General features: G+C 40.5%; 1 protein-coding gene across 5 annotated transcripts in view; it reads left to right on the top strand.

Annotated features, from left to right (window-relative positions):
- Nucleotides 1-22,915, top strand: part of DGKI (diacylglycerol kinase iota) — a 451,310-nt gene that overhangs the window by 150,450 nt on the left and 277,945 nt on the right. For all 5 annotated transcript variants that reach the window (XM_088018199.1, XM_088018200.1, XM_088018198.1 and 2 more), the window contains exon 3: nt 13,732-13,827. In XM_088018199.1, coding sequence (XP_087874325.1) covers nt 13,732-13,827 — 96 coding nt within the window. The remainder of the gene's footprint in view (nt 1-13,731; nt 13,828-22,915) is intronic.

The raw sequence follows: 22,915 nt of genomic DNA, 5'->3' as shown, positions 1-22,915 counted from the left end.
CTTCAGATACCTAAGCCATAGTTCCATTCTCAAACCTCCAGCAACATAGCTCCTGTATATGAGATTGGATGCATTTCAGACTAGAATAAAAACTCCATGAATCGTTTGAGGTGCTACTGCCTGGGTTTGCAGCTGTGAGATAAAAAGTATCTCTGTGCACATGCTCTATTGTTCTTGCCAACTTGACGATGAATAGAGCTTACCCTTAGCAACTTCGTGTCATCTAAGCTTAATTTCCTCAGCTCAGACTGCCTTCTTTTCCTTTTAGGAGCTTGCTTTTTGGTTTTTGGGGTTTTTTGTTTGTTTGTTTGTTTTTCCCTGACAGAAGATGATTTCATTTTACATTTTAGGTACTTCATGCCCTCCTGTCTGATACGCTTCTGCCCCCAACACAAAGGGAGATGGGTCTGGTATCAGTGGCTTGGGTATAGTTGCCAATTTTAACCAAAAGACATCCACAGAAACTATTAACGTGAGCTGAAGATTGCATTCTGAAGTTCTTAAATCAATCAGAATACATTTATTGAGGTTCTTCAGTGAGTCAAGTTCTTGATCAAAGACATCTATCACTATGGACTGAAAGGCTTTGTCTCTTCCTGAAGGGATGAATGTAGGGAGCAGCTTGAAGGTAGAGTAGGGCTGCCCTAAAATTCTGCCAGTCTGGTCTTGATGGTGATTCTTGTTTAGCGTTTGTGGTTGAATTGAACAGTGAGGATAATTCATGTTCTCCCATACGAAAGAGCATGGCAGGGTGGGAAAAGAGTTGCTTTTTTTTTTTAATTAAAATTTTTTTTAGCCCATATGTCATGATTTAATGTCCTTTTATATTAAAATAATTCTTCCTCTCTCTCAAGCACGTACTTAATTGACATTCTTATTTTACATTCTGGACACATGCCAATGTATGCTGCCTACCTTTATGAAGTACCTGGCAGAAGATTGGACTTAATTGAGATGCAGCTTCTTCCTTGATAAGAGTCTTGAGAATGCTCTGGTGGCACCTGCACATGCTGCATTGGTGCTCAGGAAGAATGCTCGTTTCCTGGAGTTTCCCTTTATTCCAGGCCAGTTACTCGGTAAACTCTTAAATCGTAATGGAATATAGAATATATTCATACCCGTGTTTATATAATCAAAAAGAATTAAATGTATAAACAAGCAGATAAATAAGATCAAAGAGCAACATTCCTGGTCCAGTTATGAGAACGTTATGAGTCAGGGACCCAAACCAGTGGATTTAATGTTCATGATGCCAAAACAATCCTCTAACCTAAAGTAGTAGGACCCTATCTGAGAGGCAGGATTCTAATGAAGGATAGTTTAAATTGTTGACATAGAAAAAGTCATTAAATCCTTTTGCCCCATGTGTGACATTAGTCAAGTCACTTGATTTCTTTCAGTCTGAGTGTCCTCATCGGTAGACGGGGACAATTGTGGCCCCTCTCTAAGGGAGACTTCCTGGGTGTTATTAGGATCAAACATGGCAGTAAGTGTGAAAGTTCTTTGTAAACGGTGCAGCCTGCAGATTTATTTAGTCAGAAAGAAAATAATGGGTCAATTCATTAATTCATCACACATTTGAGTCCCTGCTTTGTGCTAGAGCCTGCGTTCGTTCCTTGGGATTCTGAGGGGAGGAAGATGGGGTTTCTGCCTTCAAGAAGCTTGGGAAGCAGGTGGCAGACAAGAAGTCAACAGCAAGCATATAGGGTGGTGGCACCTGGAAAAGAGGGGCCCAGAGTCATGGAGCACCAGGAAGGATGCTCCATCCCTATTTGCCGGTGGAAATAGTTATCAGAAAAGGCTTTTAAAAAGAAGTGTCCTGCTTGGGCCGAAGCTTGGCAAGAAGGTATTATTTTCTGATTCCCGTAGAGATGTATGCACTCTAATATTTCATCAGAATGGTATTTTGGGCTAGTGGTGGGAGGCTGCACTACATAGCAAGGGAAGAGCAAGTAAGAACTGAGTTCTTTCTTCCTCCCTCTCCTTTGATGGTGGGCGCCCTGTCATGGTGCCCCAGTGAAATTATGGCATGGCAGGAAACACTTTGGGGATATTTAACAATGGAGGGAATGCTGAAAGCCTTCTCTGAAGACACTCCATCTGAGGGCATATTTGAAGATCTGACGTGCAAGGAGCTCTAAAGATGTGACAATGAAAAAAAAAAATTAACTGTGGGCTGATACTGCTGTTAGCGAACCGAAGCCAAACAGTGACCAACAACTACAGTTCCTTATTATGATCATGTAAAACATTTTTTCTCAGAAGAGAGGAAGAAGCAGATGGCCTAAAACATTTTAAAGCTTTTTTTTTTTTTTTTTTTTTTGCTAAGACTTGCCCTTGCTTCACAATTTTTGGCTTTTCCTAACAAATGTGCTTTCACCAGTTTCATTTATGTCACCTAAGGTTTGCTGGTCTGTTCAAGTTGCTGAACCAGGATTTTCTTTGTTCTGATGAAAAGTGTAAGCCCAGGCCACTGGCTGGATCTGTCTCTGCTGTTCCCTCATCCCACCCCCTGCCTGGCCCCCTGTGGAAAAACAGCATGACCACCTCTCCGCCTCCATCAGCCCACTCTTCTGGACTAAAGGCACTGAAATGATCAATCTTCACTTATTCACTCTTACTATTTACTGATCTCTGATTTGGTTTGGAGCCTTGTATGTGTCTCCCACATGAGGGGGAGGGCTTAGGGGAATGAGGATCATCTCAAAGGTCTATAGGACTTTGACCCCCTGACTTATGTCACCTCCCCTCTCTGCATTTCACCCGTGAAAAAGCAGATACCGAAGCTGTTCATGGTGCATCTGAAGTTGCAAGACAATTCAGGGTGAATTAAAAGCTGGAATGAAACCTTAGTCCCTACATTTATACTTATTGTAGAATCCCAAAGGGGTCCTGTTTTGACTTCATGCCAAAGTCTTCAGAAAGGGGCACAGCTGTTTCCTAAATATCTTTGTGCAAAGGGCTTTGAGGAGCAGCCTACTGGTGGGGGTGCCTGAGACACCAAAGGGTGCTGATTTGGTGAGCCTAGACTGTAGGCACCTGTGTACTTTGGCCAGGTGTATACTATTGTAGGAATTGGTTTGATGTGTTGGGTACACAGACTTAATTTCCTTAAAGTATTTATATTCTCATTTCCTTACTTAGTGATATATATTATCCCTCTTTTATTTTTAGCTGGTTCTCAAAGTCAGTGCTGTGATTTACTCAAATAGTTATTATGACTTACCAGATTCTCTGTCTCACATGAGCTCATTTTCTTGGTGACTCTTCATGAACATGCACTCCAGCAGCCTGAGCATAAGCCTGCCCCTCCATGCATGTCAGGGATAGAACCCTGAATGTTGATGTGTGGAGAGTAGCCAAATCAGTCTTCACTATGGCACCTGAGCCTTCTATTGACAATAGTAGACACACGTGGAAATTGCTCTTTCCTATAGAGATTTTCTCTCTTGCTCTGTGACAGGTCATGCTCATCTTTTCAACTGAACTAATTCTGTTTATCTTACTCAGTTTTTGCTTTGTTTCCTCACAGTACCTCTACCCACGGTGCACTGTCTTATAAACCTTAGAACCAAATTAGTGGGTTTTAGTTGCTTTCTTATTCTAGGTCCTCAGTTCAATTTCAGGCTCCTTGAAGGAAGGGACAGTGTTTTCTGCTTGGCTTTTCTTCTTCACAGTGGAGAGCACAGCATCGTAGCCCTACCTGCTATCTGGCTGCAGATGTTAGGGGACAAATTGATTGCAGCTTTTCTGTTCAGTCAGTGAGAAGGGGACATTTTACTGGGAGTTGATCAGCCTTAGATAATCTCCAGTTCCTGAAAGGATTGGTAGACAAAGAGTCCAAAGCTGCTTTTTGAAAAATAAATGGGTTTATGCTATTTGAATCCCAGGTAACTCTTTTAAAATCTCTTTCCTGGTATGATGCTTTGTGTTAAGTCTTAAAGCACAACAGTGGTCTGATCTCATTCCTCCCAACTTACCCCCTCTTCACCTTCACGGTGACAACCTACAGGGGTTACTCCCATGGACACCATGTCATGAACATTGGCCAAGCCAGTTTGGAGGAAAACAAGCTAAATTGCCAGAAAGGGAGTAATACTCAAAAAGGAAAAAAAAATATTCTCATCCCCTGGGCTGGAATCCAAGTTTCCAGTTTAGAGTGAGTTAGATCATTCAGAAGTATGTCTGTTGTATAGATAATGTGTGTCTTATCTTAAATGTCACATGCCTGATTCTACGGTGGAGACTTAATTTGTACTTAGAGATTTCTTTCTGCTTTTTAGTATGATAGCAGGGAGAAAGGAGGCGGGTCTTACTCTCTCTCCACTGTTGCATAATTTGTTTTTGCCCATTACACTGCCTAAAACAACTTTCAAAGTAATGGTGGAAAAGCCATCCAGATCTTTCTTAAAGGGCGTGTTGGTTTTAATGTCGATTTTAATTTCAGTTCATTTTTTTCCCTCCCTCCTTGGAAAATTTCCTCCAATCCTGAGGGCTGTGGAAAATAGGTTCAACACAAACAGAGCCAGATTCTAAATCCAGACCATATTTTCTTTCCTCTAGTTGCTAAGAAAAGCAGTGCTTTCTCTTAGGCAGGTAGAAACATAACACAGTTATACACCACCTCACCACTTTGTTCAGGGACAAGATTAGGGAAACAGAGTCTTCACGCAGGATTGGGTTAAACTGGGTTATGAAACTAGGTCAGCTTATCTTTAGAAACCTTGAATGAAGATCCAGGAGGAGGCAGGTATGTATGGGGTCGTGCGTGTGCATGTTCTCATTTCAGTCTTATTTCAGGTGGCAGGTCCTAACAAACCTGTGCCTTCAGGCCTTAGCTCTTATACCTTCGGGTTTGGGTATTGTCCCCGATAGGGACTCTCACCTCAACATTTTCCCCAATCCCATCCCTATTTCAAAAACTGTTAAGTCAGGTTGATCAAAGCATCTGTTGGCTGAGAGGTCAGGAGGAGCTAACCAACTATAAATCAGTGAAGGCCTTGGCCCTCTTCAGCCGTGTTAATAGTGGGACACATGAAGCATGATTTCATCTACTGTCATAGTCCTTTAGCTCACCAAATTGTGAGAATTTTAAGTCACACTGGCTGCTGGGAGAGATCACAGAATCCCACAGTTTCACAGGTCATTGAGAAGTGACTGGGTCTAAACTTCTGCCTCTAAGCAGGTGATTAACCAAGCTAATACTGCCCAATAAGAAATATATGTGAGCCATAAACTAATTCTAAATTTTCTAGTAGCCACATTGAAAAAAATAAAAATAAATAGGTAATTTTAATTTTAGTACCATATTTTGTTCAACTGAATGTATCAAAAAATATTACCATCTCAACAGGTGATCAATATAAAAACTATCAGTAAGGTGGTTTGCATTCTTTTTTTCATACTGAGTATTCCAAGTCTGCTGTGAATTTTACATTGACAGGACATCTCAATTAGTGTTAACCACATTTCAAGTTCTCAATAGCCATATGCTTCTTGGACAGCACACAGTTAAACCATCCTAGACAAATTCTACCTATTATTATCATGAAGATTTTCAGGGAGAGACAGTTCAGAGTTCTTTTTCCTTTCTGAATTTGTAAGGACATTTACATGAGATATATCTTTATAACTTCCTTACTGTTTCAAAACATTTTTATAAGCAAGTGTCTTCCTTTTGTGTAGATTATTTGCTCTAGTGTCAGTGTACTCTGTGTTATTCAAAGTCTCTAAACCTCTCCCCACCAATATACACACATATCTTTTTACCTATAACCATTGTTAGGACTTTAGTAGAACTTGAGAGCAAGGAATCATATCTGTATCTATAAATCTATACCTAGATGGATCTCTACTCTTAGGTAGCTAGATCCGTCTTTATACAGATCAAGCTATATAAACATGTGTATATCTATAGAGACTTGTCTCAGTACTCACAGATACAGAAGAAATGTTGTCTTCATTTAGAAATGGGAGAACTATTTTTTCAGTCTGGCACAGATGGGTACTCTGAGTTGTGTATTGTTTGAGGTGGTATTTCAAGGTGGATGTGTAGAGGAGAGAGAAAGAGGTTCCTGGGTGGGGAGAATGGAAAAAAAACAAAAAAACATGGCACCAAAGAAGGAAGATATGGCTATATTTAGAGAAGAGCGATGATGGAAGAAAACGTACAAAGGTGAATACAAGGAAGGTTAAGGATAGACAAATTGGTATCACTAGTGGAAGATCTACTATGTGAGATTAAATTTGGATTTCATTTTATAAATAATAGGGCATCATTTAAGCGTCCTGAGCAAGAGAGAGGCAAAATCATAGTTATGTTCTAAGGGAATTAATTTTGCAGCATTGTAAAATATCAGAGAGAATGTCAGAATTAGAGTTCAGAGCAGAAGAAACCAGGACTCAGGTTAGACATGTTCTTCAGTACATGGTAAGTAACTTGGGGGTAGATGTAGATAATGAAAGGAAATCCAGGCAAAAATATGAGGCCTGTGTTAGTTGGTATAGACTAGGCTGCAATAAATAAAATACTCAAACATATAAACACCATGGAAGAGAAGTATATTTCTCCCTCATGTAACAGACCAGGACTGTTCCAGGTAGGTTGGGTGGGAGGTGGGTCCTATTTTGCATAGTTGTTCAATGCCCCAGACAGTTGCTCTTACATCTTCACCAGATGGCTTCTGAAATCATCCCAAAAGTTGGCTTTTCAAGTATCCAGTGTGGGAAAAGAGCATGGAGGAAAGCCTGTGGGAGGTTTCAATGGGCCAAGCCTGAAAACGGTACCTGTCACTCATGCTTATGTTCCATTGATTAGATCTTAGTCACATGGCCATACATAATTGCAAAGGAGGCTGGGTAATAAGGTCTAATTGTATGTCCAGGAAGAAGAAGAAAAATAATTTTGGTGAATGGCTAGTAGTCTTGGCTACAAAGACCAAGGAAAGAAACTTGGATAATACCAACATCTATGGGTTAGAAGGGAAGGAAAACTGGAGAGTATAACCTCCTTAAAAGTATAACCTTAAAAGTATGACCTTAAAAGTATAACTGCCAGTTATTTTACCAGCAAAGTCGGTTTATTTGGGACTAGCAGAGGAATTACAATTTGGGACATGCAAGCTATGGCAAACCATAGGTGAGTCTGGAGATCAAAGGAGAGAAACATTATAGAGAAAAGGAGGAGGGTGGGAGGGGCTGCTTTGAATGGAAGACCATTGAAGGAAAGCAAGAATTCAGGGAGGTGATGATTTCTCATTGGCTGAGTTTGGTATTTTTTTTTTACTGGCTGAGCTTGTTGCTGGGCAAGGAGAAATTCTTTCCTCCTGCTGGAGTAGTAAAGTAGGATTCTTCCTGTTGGGAATGCAAGGTAAGTCTCTTCCTGTTGGGGGTCTGCAATTAATGATGAGTGGTAGAGTGTGACAGCTTCCCCATCTGACCTCCTGACTCCATTTTAAATGAGGTGTCCTTTATTCAGTTTCACAAACGTAACCACAGTAATAATAATAGAAACTATATTGAACATCTATTAACTTCTAATTGTAAGCAAGGCATTGAACATTATGCATTTTTCACATTTAAATATCACTAAGATCTGGTGAGTGAAGTAGAGTTATTATTACAATTTAATGGTGAGTAAAACTGAGGTTTAGGGAGGTTAGAGAGGCCCAAGGTCATATAGCTGGTAGGTGGAAAGTCTATCTCATGTTTATTAATATTGAGCTAGAGAAGGATGAATCAGAAATGTAAGAAGAAAACCACAATGGTTCATTTGTCTGTTCTATTTTTGTGTGAATGTACCCGAGCTGGATACCTTTCTGCAGAATTTGGGAGTCCTCAAGACCACCTTCATTTCTGACATCAGCTGAAGGTTTGGGAATCCCCAAGACCATACTAAAAATGTTTGATGAGGCACTAGAAGGACTCAGAATTTACTGAAAGTGTTATACTCACATTTATGGCCTATTACAGTGAAAGGATACAGATTCAAATCTGCCAAGGGAAGAGGTACATGGTGCAGAGTCCAGGAGAGTTCCACAGGTGGAGCTTCAGTTATCCTCTCCCAATGGATTTGTGGACAGTGCTAACCTCTCCTAGCAATGATGTGTAACAGTACATAGGGCATATTGTCAATCGATCTGAACCTTGGTGTCTAGAATATTAGTTGTGGCTTGGTCATGTAGACATGGTTGATTCCTGCCTGGCTGACCTTAATCTCTAGCCCCTCTGGAGGTTGAGCTGATATATGGCTCTAAGCCCCACCATAAATCATAGTTCTCTCAGACTATCTGGCATGGCTCAAGGTCCCAAGGTAAACATATACTCTTATCAGGCAGGGCATTCCAAGCACTTAGAGAGATGACCTTCCTAGAGCTGAGGGCAAAGTCCAGATTTCTCTTTGGGTAAGGTTACTATAAATGTACTTTATTAGGTATCAGACAAGACAGATGTGCAAGAAAAGGATGAGGCATGGGGAAAATGTAGTCTAGCAAAAGGTATGCTTCATTTTTTTGCATGACTTTTTTTAAAAAGGCTTTTCTTCTGTTTGTGATTTTAGAAGACTGTCATGTTTCTAATTAGGCATCCATGTTTACTTCTCATAGTTTATGACTCTAGACTAATGGACAGATAAAAATAATTATCCCTTTCTACCCCTTGGAGTTGCATATAACAAAAAAGTGCATTCATTCATTTATTCATTGATTCTTAGTCTTTCATCTTTTCAAAATTTATTTGTCATCTACCATTTTCCAGGCACTAAGTTAAGTTCTGGACATTCAATATTCTTGTGGAGTTTTGAAGAAACATTAATCAAATAATCATGCCAATGAATGGATAATTACCAACGGAGATAAATTGTGGGAAGGGTACATGGTTTTATGAGAGAAACTAAAAAAATAACTTAACTTAGACTTTGGGGTCAGTGATGGCTTCTTGGAGGGAGTAACACTTGATCTGATGACCAGAAAGTGAATAGAAATTAACCACATAGAGTCAAAATGGAGAGGAGTGAACAATCTGGATATACTAAACAGCATATGCTGTGAATAGCCTTTGATATAGGGACATTTGAACAGAGACCTAAAAAGAAAATGAGGAAGGCACAATGTAGGTATCTCGTGTAAGCAATTTTTAGTTAAGGGAACAGCCAATTCAAAGGACCTGATGTGAGAGCTTCTTTAGCCTGCTTGAGAAATAGCAAGGAGTGTGACTGCAAGTCAGTGACTCAGACAGAATATGATAGAAGGTGAGGAAACCAGGACAGGAAATGAGGTTGCAGACAGACAGGATGTAAGGGAGGCACCAGGGACTAGAAAGAAAAACTTTGCACTCTTCCAAGTTCATGGATAGCCTTTGAAGAGTTTTGAGCAGATCAGTGTCTTAGTCAGATTTACATTTTAAAGGAATTACTTTCATTGCTCTGTGGAGAACAGACCATGGGGAGGCAAGACTGAAGCAGGGACACCACTTAGGGGGCTATTGGGACATTCCAAGCCAAAGATTATGGAAGATCAGGTGGTGACAGTTGAAGTGGTAGGTAATTGAGTTTCATGCCCATTTTGAAACTGGAGTCAGTAACATTAGAGATGGGTAGAAGTGCGAAAGAGAGATCTAGAATGACCCCAAAGTTTTTAGTATATATTTGCAGCTGTAAGAATGGAAATATCACTTGCTGAAAATTTAGGGAGAAGATTGGAGTAAGAGCAGATTTAAGGAGTATATCACAAACTGAGTTTTGAGACTAAAATTTTGAGATGTTTATTGGTTTCAGGTGGAGATATTGAGAGGGCAGTTTTTTTTTTTATGAATCTGAAGTTCAAAGAGGAGTTTTGTACTGTATGAATAATTTGGGAGGCAACAATTAATTGATGGATTCTAAAGCCACAAGAACTAAATGCAATAACCTAACGACTGGATGTGGATGGAGAAGAGTAAAGATCTGAGAATGAGCTACGGAACATTCTAATATTAGTTTAGAGTTTGGGATTATTTTTGGGAAAGGTCCAGGAAAGAAGATTATGATGGAGTGGCCATTGAGGTGCAAAAAAACAAAAGGAGTATAGTGTTTCCAGGAAGCAAGTGTCCCTGAAAGAAAGGAATGATCACCTGTATCAAAAGCTGTTGATTACGATAAAGACTGAGAATTGGCTATTGGATTTAGCCATGTAAAATCACTGATGATCTTGACAAAAATAGTTACAGTGGAATGAGAAGGAAGAAAGCCTGATGGAGTTGGGTTCAAGAAATAATGGAGTGGAAAGAAGTAGAGGCAGCAAAAAAAGAAAACTCATTCTTGAACTTTTCCAGGAAAGGAGAACAAGTAGAAATAACTAATAGGGATGTGTGGATCCAGAAATCAAGCTACAAATAACAGTTTTTTCAGCTCTTATTTATATTCAGAGTTGTGATCATAATATACAGGTAATTTTTATTTGACTTTACATCATGTCATTTTTCTTATGGCCAATCTTCATAATTGTACTTCTTGATGACTTTATAATACTCCATTTCATGTATTATTCTACCAAACATTCTTCTGCACTGGGCATTTGTGATGTTTCCAATTTTTGATTATACAAGATAGAAATAAACTTCTTGATGTCAATAGTTTTTCTTCCATTAGGATTATTTCCTGAGGGTACGTTCTTCAAGTAAGATTACTAGTAAGTGTATAAACATTTTAAGTTCTTCTGTTGCTTCCTTAAAGGCTTGTGCATTGACTTTTCCCTTATCCCCGGGATCTATCTTGTGAACTTTGAGCCTTCTCACTATGTATCTGTGGTTTCCTGTCTCTTTCCTTAAAATCTCTCTGGGCTACCTTATGCATCCTCATCTCTCTTCCTCTTTTACTTTTTCTCTGGTGACTGTACAAGGACAGAAAAGTATCAAATTTAATAGACCAGTCATAGACAAGTTCTAGAATCTATTCTCAATTAACTTGAGGGGGCAGGGCAGGGTCTGCTGGATTATGGGGTCTCAGACTCTCTACACATAAGTCACTTCAGAACTTTGAAAACTCATGATGTCCAGGTTTTACCTCACATTAGTTAAAATAGACTCTCTGGGGATGGTGCCCAGGTATTCTTAAAAACTCACCAGTTCATTTTAATGAGCAGTCAAATTTGAGAACCAGTGGGTCAGAACCACTGTGGCAGGAAGCTTCTTGTCTGTTTTTCCCTCTTCCCTTACAGGGACAGTCTTTCTAATCAGATCTCCACTCAAGAATGAGGTTAGCGAATGCTAGTGGCCCTGCTCTGCCTGAATCTGACTCAAGGTTTATCAGTTTGATATTTACTGTCAGTGATTTTTGACCATTTGACCCACTGCAACATTTTATTCTTCATTTTCTAAAACTGTTGGCAGGATCTTTGCTCTTTTGGTTTCCCTAACATTTGATGCTGTAATTACGTGTTTAGTTTTCATGTTCTCAGGTAGATTTTATGCCACGGGTTACCCCACTAACCCAGTGCCGGGCACCAGTGGTGTGGAATAAATAAATGTTTGTTGAATGAATTAAAGAACAACAGAATGAAAAAAGATTTTATTCTATAAATGGCTATAAACTAAAGCTGGATATCAAGTTCCCAGTAATAGACTGTTTTAGATCGTGGGGATCAATTTCTTTAGGATACCTAACAAAGACAGGCCATTCATATATATATGTATTCATGTATATATATATATATATGTATGTATGTATAAGATAAGTAAATAAATATATATACTGTCCTTGTCTATTCCTACCTGAAAATTTTTAGGGTCTAAACCTATAGCTGTTCTTCTCTTGCTTCTGTTGTTTTTCTGCAAGATTGACTGGGAGGTGAATCCTGTTTTCCCATTGACTTCTGTAAAAAACAAATCAACATGACTTTCTACAGGGAAAAATGACCAATAGAGAAGAAAGAGTTTTGGTGAAAAGTTGGTCAGTCACTCTCTGACATGGAGGGTGATGATTCTTATTAGCATTGCTTTCTTTTCTGGAATAGTTTTGAAGCACTCTGAGACATGCATGGCATGCCCCCACCTTAGAGTCTCCTTGTGCGTTGTTCCTGATCCCTCAATATCTACAGAACTCATGAAATTTCTCCTGCCTCTCACTCTCACTCTTCTAAGAGTTGGTGTCACTTTTCTCAGATTGTGAAGTATCTATAACCTTTAGTTATTCTTGTCTGAAAATCATTTGTGCCTATAGGCTCTGAAAGGAAAGGTATTGTACTGGAATCTGAAGAAATATATTTATTTTATGAAATAGATGACACTTTGTATTTTTTTCAGCTTCTCTTTGGTATATGTTTCTGCTACTTCATGTTGAGCTTTGGGATTCAGAGGGCAGTCATGTGGACATTTCTGGAGTCAGTTATTATAAAGTTGACTCATATAAGATGGACTTCTAAATTACTTGGTTATTCTATAAAGCTCCTTATTGAAGTCATTTAACAAAACACCATAGACTGGGTGGCTTAAACAACAGGAATTTATTTCTCACAGTTCTAGAGTCTGGGAAGTCCACGATCAAGGCACTGGTAGATTTGGTTCCTGGTAAGAACCCACTTCCGGGCTTGTAGATGGCTGCCTTCTCCCTCTATCTTCACATGACCTTTCCTTGGTGCATGTATGGAGAGAGAGCAAGATCCCTCTCATGTCTCTTCTTATTAGGACACTAATCCCAATCATGAGGGCTCTGCCCTCATGACCTAATTACCTCTCAAAGGCTTTATCCTCAAATACTGAGGAGTAGGGCTTCAACATACAAATTTGTTCAGTCTATAACATCCCCCATGGAAAAGTGATATGCCCCACAGATGAACCAGATAAAAACAAGAGCAATTTTCCTCTAAGTTCAGTAAACTTCATCTCTTTGTGGTTAACCCAGTCCAGTCCAGTGCTTTCCTTAATAGCGCAGAGTCCTTTTCAAGCAAATGAGCAAAATACACAATTAATACATAAATCCCTCGGGTTTCTAAGGTAGTGTGCCAGATCCTGTTTAAGAAGCATTACACTCTCCCCACCCACCCTCCCCAACGAAACATTATGCGTTCCTAAACATCAGGTGGTTGCACTCATGTCACCCATCACAGCACCTCTGTTTGCCATCAGTTGTGACTATTTATAGAAGCAGGGAAATCATTCAATTTGAGAAATTGAGAGTTATATGGGTGAAAGCCCTACTGAAGTAGGAAAAGTGTGAATTAGTAGCAATTTTTTATGCTTTGAGTATACAGTGACTTAGAGTAAGTTTTAAGAAGCCTCTGCCTTAGAATATAACTTACCCGTTACTGATATAAATATGTCTTCAAACAGTCTCTAAAGTACGTTAATACTACTATCCTTCTTAGCTAATTAAAGGCAACCTTTAATAGCATTTTGGTCTTGATTGTCACAGAATCTGCAGTGTTGGGCCTGGATAAATATGGCCTTACATTGAACAATTTGAGGGAGGGATTTTTTTTCATTTGTTTAATATGTTTCACAGATTACCGCAACTGTGGATAAAGCTTTTATAGGCCTCGTGTCTGTTTTAGTGATGACTGAGACAAAGTTTTTCTAAACACCTGTTCTGTTTCTAGAATTTTGATAGGCCCAACACCAGCCGTATTTTCAGGGGTGAAATGAGAAGGGTTTAAACTCTGTGGGCGCACTTACTTTCTTGCATCCAAAAATCTAAATTTGAGATCTTTCCCCTTTATGCCTGAAAAGAAACCTGAAGTCAGGTGGGTCTTTTCCTTCCAGGAGAATGCCGTGAACGGAGAGCACCTGTGGCTGGAGACCAACGTCTCAGGAGACCTGTGTTACCTGGGAGAGGAGAACTGCCAAGTCAGATTTGCAGTGAGTGTGCTCCTCGGACCTCTGGGCTCTCACCTTGCCCGGGGAAGGCCGCCAAGCTGAGTCTTCCAGCAGCATTGAGGGGCCACTGTGCCGGAATCTCCAAGGAGTGGTTTGAAAGAGCCTGTCCCTTGTGAGACAGTTGACAGTTAACGTGGCTTCTGGTTTTAATGGCCTCGGGGCTTGGCTCTGCAGGTTAAACTTTGGTAGAATGTGCTATTTTCTGATGATTCCTTGGGTTGGTTTTATTTGTGTGTTGGGGGTCGGGGAGAGGGTGAAGGTGCATGAGTGTTTGCTTCTGGAGGGGGTGTCTGCGTGGGGAGAGGTCTGTGTGTGGAGGAAGCGTATCGGTGGGAGGGGGTGACTCGCTTGTAGAGAGAGGAGTGTGTATGGCCGGGGGGGGGGGGGGGGGGGTGTTCCTGGTGCATGAAAATGGGGAAGGTGACACACCTAGGTGGCGGTGGGTTCCGGCCAGCAAATACAGGCATAGGTCCTTTGGTTGTGCTTCGCTTTACTGGGCTTTGCAGACCCTGCATTTTTGGGTTTTTTGTTTTTTGGTTTGGTTTGGTTTGGTTTTGTTTTATAAATTAAAGGTTTGTGGCAACCCTGCCTTGACGCCATTTTTTCCAACAGCATTTGCTGACTTTGTGTCTGTGCCGCATTTTGGCAATTCTCACAGTATTTCAAACTCTTTCATTATTATTTGTTATGGTCGTCTGTGATCGGTGATTATGACTGGCAGAAAGCAGAGATTTAATGGTTAGCTCTTGTAGCAATGAAGTATTTTCTAATTAAGGTCTGTACTTTTTTTTAGACATAATGGCATTGCACACTTAATAGACTACAGAGTAGTGTAAATAACAACTTTGCTATGCATTGGGAAGCGAAAAAAATTCATTTGACTCGTTTTATTGTGATACTCTATTGAACTTGTCTGGAACTGAACCCACGATATCTCTGAGGTATGCCTGCAATTCGGATCAAGTGTGGAGGATAAAATTCTAGAAACTGGACAATTAACAGATACATTGGAATAGCCCATGCTTTTTAAAATTTGCTTTGTATCCTTGTTTAGAACCATCAGTTTAAATGTCAAGGTTGTCTTTATGTTTTGTGAAAAGAGCATGGTTGCCAGGCATTAAGTTGTGAGGAACTAAAATTTCATTGTTGACAAAGTGAAGTTAACATTTTTGTGTAATTCAAAATTACTGGTTTGAAAAGAGAGTAATGGGAAACCTAGAATAGTAAAAAAGAAAGAAAAAATGAGTTCTTTTATATTTGGGGAAATGGGCCTTGTAAATGGCATCTAATACATTTTTTTCTTTTTCAGTATGTTTGTTTATTACATGAAAGAAAGATTTGGGGCAAAATGCAGGGCTTTGGAATTACAAATGAATATGTTTCTACCAGTGACTAATAAGGAAGAAATTGAGTTTCTGCTAAAGCTTTTAGAAAAATCTAGCCCTCAAGGACTTTTATCAGTCTGGCTGGAATTGCAAAGCTAGAGGAACAAAACTTTAAAAATTGCATTAGCTGTTCTGATGACTGGTTTATAGGTTTTTGTTTGGAACCCTTCGTAAGAGTTTAGAGGACCAGGGTTTGTTTGAGTGAAATTAGGAATAGAGATCAGTGAAAGGCCCACCTGTACAGGGCCTCAGTTTGAATCTCCCTGTTAGCAATCACTGTGTGATACTGAGAACTCCTGTCCTTTGGGCACTGGCTACCTTCTTAGAAAAAGAGAGTAGAATAAAATTTTTTTAAGTTTTGCTTCTAACTCAGATCTGTACTTGGGTGTTTGCATTTCTCTTAATCTTATAAATTCAATTGATTTAAATATCAGGATTTCAACTTTATGCATATGTATTTTGAATTAAAGTATAATTGCATAAAATTTGATTAAATTAATCAAAAACCAAGAGATGCTCAGCTGTTTGGACTGAAATGCTATAAATAATGGATTAACATTAGGATCTCAGTTAATTGCGTAAACACTGGTCTTGGGATATCAGATAATATAAAATGGAAAAAATGAAAGCCAATTTTACTTGTCTATGCTTTTGAACGATTTCTGCCATTACTGTAATGGAGGTCTGCGTCATTCCCAAATTACTCCCTTTGATCCTTTCCTGGTAGTCTTTTAGGGTCAGCCACATATTACCTCTCGGCAAATATATACGCAGATACATGTATTCTCCTAAATAGCATCGCTATCCACCAACTGATTATAACTTGGTCACCATTATCTCTACACCAGGAAAAATAACAAAGAATAAGGGAAATTGTGAGTATAAGTAGGAGACAACAGAGTTGTGAATATTCCTGGTGCTCTGAATCTTTCTCCAAATCTCATCTCCAATACTCAGCTCTATTAACTCACTTTACAAAATGTCTGGAAGATGAAGAGCTCTCCTCCAAAAAAAGATTGTTGAAAGAAGGAATGAATCAGTGAGGAAGCAGAAGATCTGTTTCCTCATTATAGGCTCCTGAGGGCTCAGTTTCTTCACCTATAGAGTGGGGGTAGTGTTTGGAGCATTATATGAGATAATGCATTGAAAGGATTTACTTGCCATAGCAACTGACACAATGAATTAAGAATGAAAAGAAAACAGAAAAGAGAGAAGCAGACAATTCACAAAAGAACTACCAATGGCCAATATATATATGTGAAAAATATTTTTAAAAGGCACCCAAAATAAAACAACTATGAGGAGTCAATGTCATGTGCCCATTAAATTAGCAAAGATTTACAAAATGATAATACCTGCTGGTTAGTTTAAGCCTAAATGGGTATTCTCATTGGCAGCTGGTAGGAGTATAAATTGATACATGGTTGACTCTTGTACAACATGGGTTTGAACCATGTAGGTGCACTTATATGTGAAATATGTCTGATCAATACAGTATAGTACTATAAATACAGTAAATTATTTTCTCTTACGATTTTTAAAAATATTTTCTACAACTTACTGTATTATAAGCATACAGTATATAGCATACAAAATACATGTTAATTGACTGTTTATGTTATCAGTAAGGCTTCCAGTCAAGAGCAGGCTATAGTAATTAAGTTTTGGGGAGTCAGAAGTTATATGTGGATTTTTGACTATACCGGGGGTTGGTGCCCCTAACCCCCCCATTGTCCAAGGGTCAACTGTACTTCAGAAAATTGTCAGTAGGTAGTGAAAGCATTACAAATCTAGCTCGCTCTCTTTCATTTGGGCATCATATTTGGTGGGGGAAGGGAGACATTGGCAAGAAGGAAAACACCGGAAGGAGTGTGCTCAACTTGGTTCAGGGTAAGGAACTTTGTAGTAGGAGGAAGAGTGAAATAACCTGGATTGCAAAAGAGTATTAATGAGGGGAGGTAGAGAACTGACCTCTTCCAGTGTTGAAAGACCTGCCTTGAAGAAGAGGGAAGGGTCTTGCTCTCCATAGTTAGGAAGGTAGAACTAAATTCTAGATATAGAATCCACTGACTCTAGCAGTGAATCTTATATGTATCATAAACATCACCTGGAAAACCTGTTAATGTAGATTACTGTTTCTCTTCTTGCTCCAAATGCTAATTCAATATGCCAGAGTTGGACTTGGGAATCTGTGATTTTAACAAGCACCTCAAATAACTATGGTACAGATGGTCCACAGACTTAACTTTGAGAAATACTCTATTATAAGGAAGGGCTTTAACAACCAGAGCTGTCCAGCAAAAGATCAAGGTTTCTGGAGAGAGAGGCTCAAACGATGTGTTTACCAACAAGTTGGATGGCCATCTTTCAAGGATGCTGTGTGTTGTGGGGGTGCACATCTGCTTTGGGCAAGAGGTTAGGCAAGTTAATCTCCAAGACAGCCTCCAGTTTAAATGTTCTATTTGCAGCTTTCTTAGTTGAACAGCCATTTTATAAGAAGAAAGCATGTGCAAATGGATTATGCATTATATTCTCCTTTCTTTTAATGAAGCACCTTTGAAGATAGCCAACCTGTTGAGATAAGGACCAAATTACCTTTACCAGGTACTACCTGCAGGCTTCTAAACAATGTGCAGGCAGAGCATTCGGAGGAGGAGTGAGTCCATTACCAAAGATGTGCCTTTCCCTCCTCACCTTATTTTAGCAAAGCAAATGTCATGGGTAGAAGTTAAGAGAAGGGAGAAATCAGTGTGGGTTGAGGTAGACAGAGGCGGCTTCATGGGAGTGGGGCTTGAGCACAGTTTGAAAGATGGGTAAGATTTACATAAGTGGAGTGAGGCAGGAGAACATTCAGGAAGGGAGAGGAAGATTAGCAAACTCAGAGACCAGAACAAGTGTTGAACAAGGGAAGAGGCGATCATCAGACATGCATGAGCACACCAGAGGGCATGTGCTAGGTAAGAATGGAAAAAAGGACAGATGGGGGCAGTGTGCGTCCATGTCTTCCAAACTGAAACTTGGAGTGCATGTTATAAATGCCTGTGTGCTTAGGAAGCATGGCCATATAATAAATCGTCTAAAGCAAGACCATTTTGAGGGTGAAAGAAGCTGCTGATAGTAAGGTGCCATAACATTAAGTATAAACCAGAACTGCATCAGGAACACTGAGACAGTCACCCTAACTTATAGGGACATTGCAATAGTCTCTTTAAAACCAAAGCTGTCCTGCAAATCCAGGACTTCCTGCTGCCATATGGACTGATATTTGGGACTGGTATTGGAGGGTATTGAAAGCAAGGCAGTGACGTCATAGGACACAAAGACATTTGCAGGAGAGTTTGCTTCAAAGCCTTGGGGCTGAACCAGATGACCTTTAAAATCCTTCATCTTCTGCATTTCTCTGGTGGCAACATTTAATACTGTAGAACGTCTGTGAGCAGAAATTTAATGGGATTAAAGTTGTTCCTAAATCAGTGACAGTCCCAAAATTAGTAACTGTTTCTTTTTCTAGAGGAGAAAGGGATGCAGCAGTAATGAAATTGGAGCAGAAGGATCACTGTTTCCCGACACAGTTATGGGGGGGATAAAACTGAAAATTCCAACTAGGACCACTCTCGTTTGGTGCTATTTGTTGAGGTCGACATTTCTTCATTCATTTATTCTGTAAGTGTTATGGGCTGGGTACCAGTCTCAGAAACTGTAGACAGTGTTGAGAGTGACCGTTAATTGAAAATGACAGTATCACAGTTCGGTAGGTACACTCTGTAGAAACCCTTGTCGTGCTTTGTTGATAGTATATACAAAGATGTTGAGCCAGATATTGGCTTCTAAAGAAATTAGAATAATCTAATCTAATCATTATCATTCATCAATAGAGCACATACTAGTGCACACCTATTTTTACACTGAAATGACACTTGCCTACACTGATATGTTGATGCACACGACAACTGTAGTCACGGTCCACAACCTGCCTCTGTAGGAGTAGACGGAGATAGGCAGTGTGGGATATGGGAAGGAAATGGATTTTGTGAGACTGACCTGGGTTTGAAAACCTGCTGTTCCATCTGTGTAGAGTGAACTTTGGACAAATTTCACCTATTTTGCCTCCATTTCCTGATTTAAAGTATTGTCATTAAGATCAGCCTCACTGGTTCTTATTGCTGGATGAGAATTGTGAACTTATAAACACTTTTTATTTTTTAAAGTGGTTGATCCCAGTCTGGATCTACCACATCAGAATCTCTTGGGTGGCGTAGGGTGTGAATATGTTAAAACCACAAAATAACTCTATAGGTGACTCTCTGCTGTCATACATAGGTGCAGAAGGCCCCTGTTCTACTTCATAAAGAATGTCAGGACCCAGGGAAGGGGACTGGTATATAGTGGCTGTTATGGGTTGAATTGTGTACCTCCAAAAGATGCTGAAGTCCTGATCCCCAGTACCTCAGATTATGACATTATTTGGAAATAGGGCTGTTGCAGAGATGATTAGTTAAGTTGCATGCTCCAGTATGACAAATGGACTTCTAAGAAGAGGAGGACATACAGAGATACACAGGGAAGGAGGCAGAGACTGAAGTGAGAGCTGTAGCCCAAGGAACACCAAGGACTGCAGTCTGTCTGTCATCAGAAATGGGGAGAGAAGCATGGGACAGATTCTCCCTCCCGAGTCCTCAGAAGGATATCAACGCTGTGGATACCTTGATTTCAGATGTCTAGCCCCCAGAACTGTGAGCTCATATATTTCCATTGTTTTAAGCTACCCACTTTGTGGGACTTGATTAGGGCACCCCCAGGAAACACATGGCTGTAGCTGTCCTATATAAGGCGACTAATCTGGCCACATGGATACCTCCGCAAGGCTCACAGATGGGCATACACCCAGAGGTCTATTGCAAACATCCCTGGCTGAAGATTTCATTGAGACATTTGTGGCTTTCTGGGTAAGTGAGCAGACAGGCAGGGAGGCGCCCGCAGCTGAGAACTGTGGGGAAGAGTAGACGTTAGGTGAGTGAGAACGTGTAGGTTGGGTGAGAGAAAAAAGGAGCTGTCAGACTTCAGAGCGCTGTTACCAGATATCTTTTCTATTTTTAAATGGGCTTATGTCACCTTGTGTTTGTGGGTAGGCTAATAGGTACTGTTTTCCTTTTGTTACTGTTTTGTTCAAGCATTTTGCTTTAATCTTTTCCTTGTGGGTAAAGTTTGGCAAAAATGGCCACCCCCACCTGCCCTTTATTCTAAGGTGTCTTCCAATATTGCTGAAAGCTTAACAAATAGAGGTGTTTTTTTTTTTTTAAGATTTTTTATTTTTTATTTGACGGAGAGAGAGAGTACAAGCAGGGGGGAGCAGCAGGCAAAGGGAGAGGGAGAAGCAGGCTCCCCGCTCAGCAGGGAGCCCAATGCGGGGCTCAATCCCAGGACCCCGGGACCATGACCTGAGCCAAAGGCAGACACTTAACCGTCTGAGCCACCGAGGCACCCCGAAATAGAGTTTTCTTGAGTAAATGAATTAATTGCATTAGGGAGGCCATGTGATGTGGGGGTGGGGGGTGTGGCGAGTGAGGAATCACAAAGATCTAGAGACAAATAGATGTCGATCAAAATCCTAGCTCTGCCCGGCTCTCTGAGTCCCAGGTCCTTCTGTAAAATGGCGGTGATTGTATCTGCCTCTCAGAATTGGTAGAGGGATTAAGTTAGTCGACAAACATTAATATCCTTTCTTGTTTTCTCCTGTCCCTACTTATATTTCAATGTCGTTGAGCTAAATGAGCTAATGAGTAGTTTGGTTGGACTTTGCTCTCAACAAGACCTGGTGTTTGGGATTCTTCTGCTAACCCCAACACTGAGACTTAAACTTTTACCTGTCATTTTGCTGCTGTGTGTAATATCCATAGTCTCCCTAGGTCATGGGTGGGACCAGCTGAGTGTGGCAAATCGAAGTAACCTCTTCCGGAAAACATCTTCTAGGCTGTGTCTCCTTATTGGTAGACCAGAAGCCTCATTGCTATATCACAGCATCCACTCACAAGGAGGCTGGCCACTTCACTGGATGCTTGGAAGAACCTTGTAAGAGTACAAGTGCAGTGGCTCCCTGCCCTATTTGAAAAACGTTCGCTTTCAGCTTTTTGTTGCTTAGAAGAAAAAAAAAGATGCAGAACCTGGTCACACACTGTTTATTCCATCTCTGGAGTATGATTACACTGGACAGCAGCCTGTGCAGATGCTGCTTCATGTGCATCTCTGTGCTGTGGGTGAATAGACAAAGCAGGGTCCAGCACATGTTGCTGGGGCCTTTCTGCCCATCTGTGCACTTGGGTGTGGTAGGTGTATACCACAGAGCACCAACATTGGACTCGAGCCTCAGAATGCATCAGGCCTGCCTGCTTGCTGATCCCTCACATGCCAGTTGTCCAGCATGGCAGATTGATGGGCCGTACCCCCAGATGGCGGCTTGGCTGAGTGGAGTGTGGGCTGTCAGAGGAAACTGAGTGTGGAAGTAAAGCCCAGGAGGCTAAGCCAGCTTTCTGTTGTTTGGGTGCCAGCCTTGAAGACACCATCTCTAGGGAGCTGCCAAAGTTGCTGTCTGCCAGAGGTCTCTCCCACCATTAGGATATTGAGGAGCTAATGAATCAGGATGATTCAGGGAGAGCAGAGCCATCAACAGAAATAGTTTTGAAAAAGCATTTGCATAGACAGATTCTCTGCTCCTGACCCCCTGGTCAGTGGATGTGAGTGGAGGAAGGGAGTGGGGTGTTCCCGTGGGTGCAGGTGATGGTACTCCATATGTGTCCGGCCAGATGGTTGGGCATTTGTATGAGATCATCCAAGTGCACACTTCGAACTGTGTCTGGCATGTGGTAGGCCCTCAGTAAATGTTAGCCATTGTTACTATTCTAGCTATCATTGTTATTAGTGTCATTATTTGGCACAGAGTGCTGTCCATACATTTGAGGGCAGTATCATACTGATCCTGCCCACTTTATGCAACAGAGACAGTGATTGGTTATAGAGCCCAGGGAACTTTAGGATTCTCTACTCCTAGGTGACCACCCTGGATCAACAGTATCACTGGCTTTTTGCACAGTCTGCTTTTTTTTTTTTTTTTAACAAATCGTGTTCTGGAGAGCGCTAAGCTCCTATAAAAACAATATGGGGTATTCATTAAAGCAGACTTATGACCAAATAAGTTTAGAAAACACTGAATACCTTTGATATACAAATATGTATTATGAAGCTCTAATAAGAAAGACCTAAGGTGTGCAGGATTTCCTACTTTTTTCCTCAGGGGAAGGGATGATTGTTGAATCCATTATTTTTCCCACAGAACACCTATTGGCATCTTGTGGGCTCTCAGTATTCAGTGGAAAACTGAGAAGTGCTCACATAATGCCATTTTCCTAGGACTTGGCAATGTTAGTCAATAACAATAACCCTTTGGGCTGGTCACTGAGGCAGTTTCCTCCCACTTGAAGGTGAAGGAACGTCAGAGAAGCTTAATCACCATCCAGAGTTTCATACCTTTTCTTTAGCTTTCTGCAACTTTGCCTTTATACTAAACTTTCATTAAGCCAAGTGTACGTGTGTGTGCATGCATGCACATGTATTTTATTCCTAGAGTTTGAGCCTCTGAGAATAATTGTCATCTCTTCTGCAATGATAATTTTAGATTGAGGGTATGTTTG

The sequence above is a fragment of the Eumetopias jubatus genome, unplaced genomic scaffold, assembly GCF_037043125.1.
Source record: "Eumetopias jubatus isolate StellerSeaLion01/CBP00866 unplaced genomic scaffold, mEumJub1_p1.0 scaffold_14, whole genome shotgun sequence".
Taxonomy (NCBI): Eukaryota; Metazoa; Chordata; class Mammalia; order Carnivora; family Otariidae; genus Eumetopias; species Eumetopias jubatus.
This window is presented reverse-complemented; position numbering and strand designations above follow the sequence as displayed.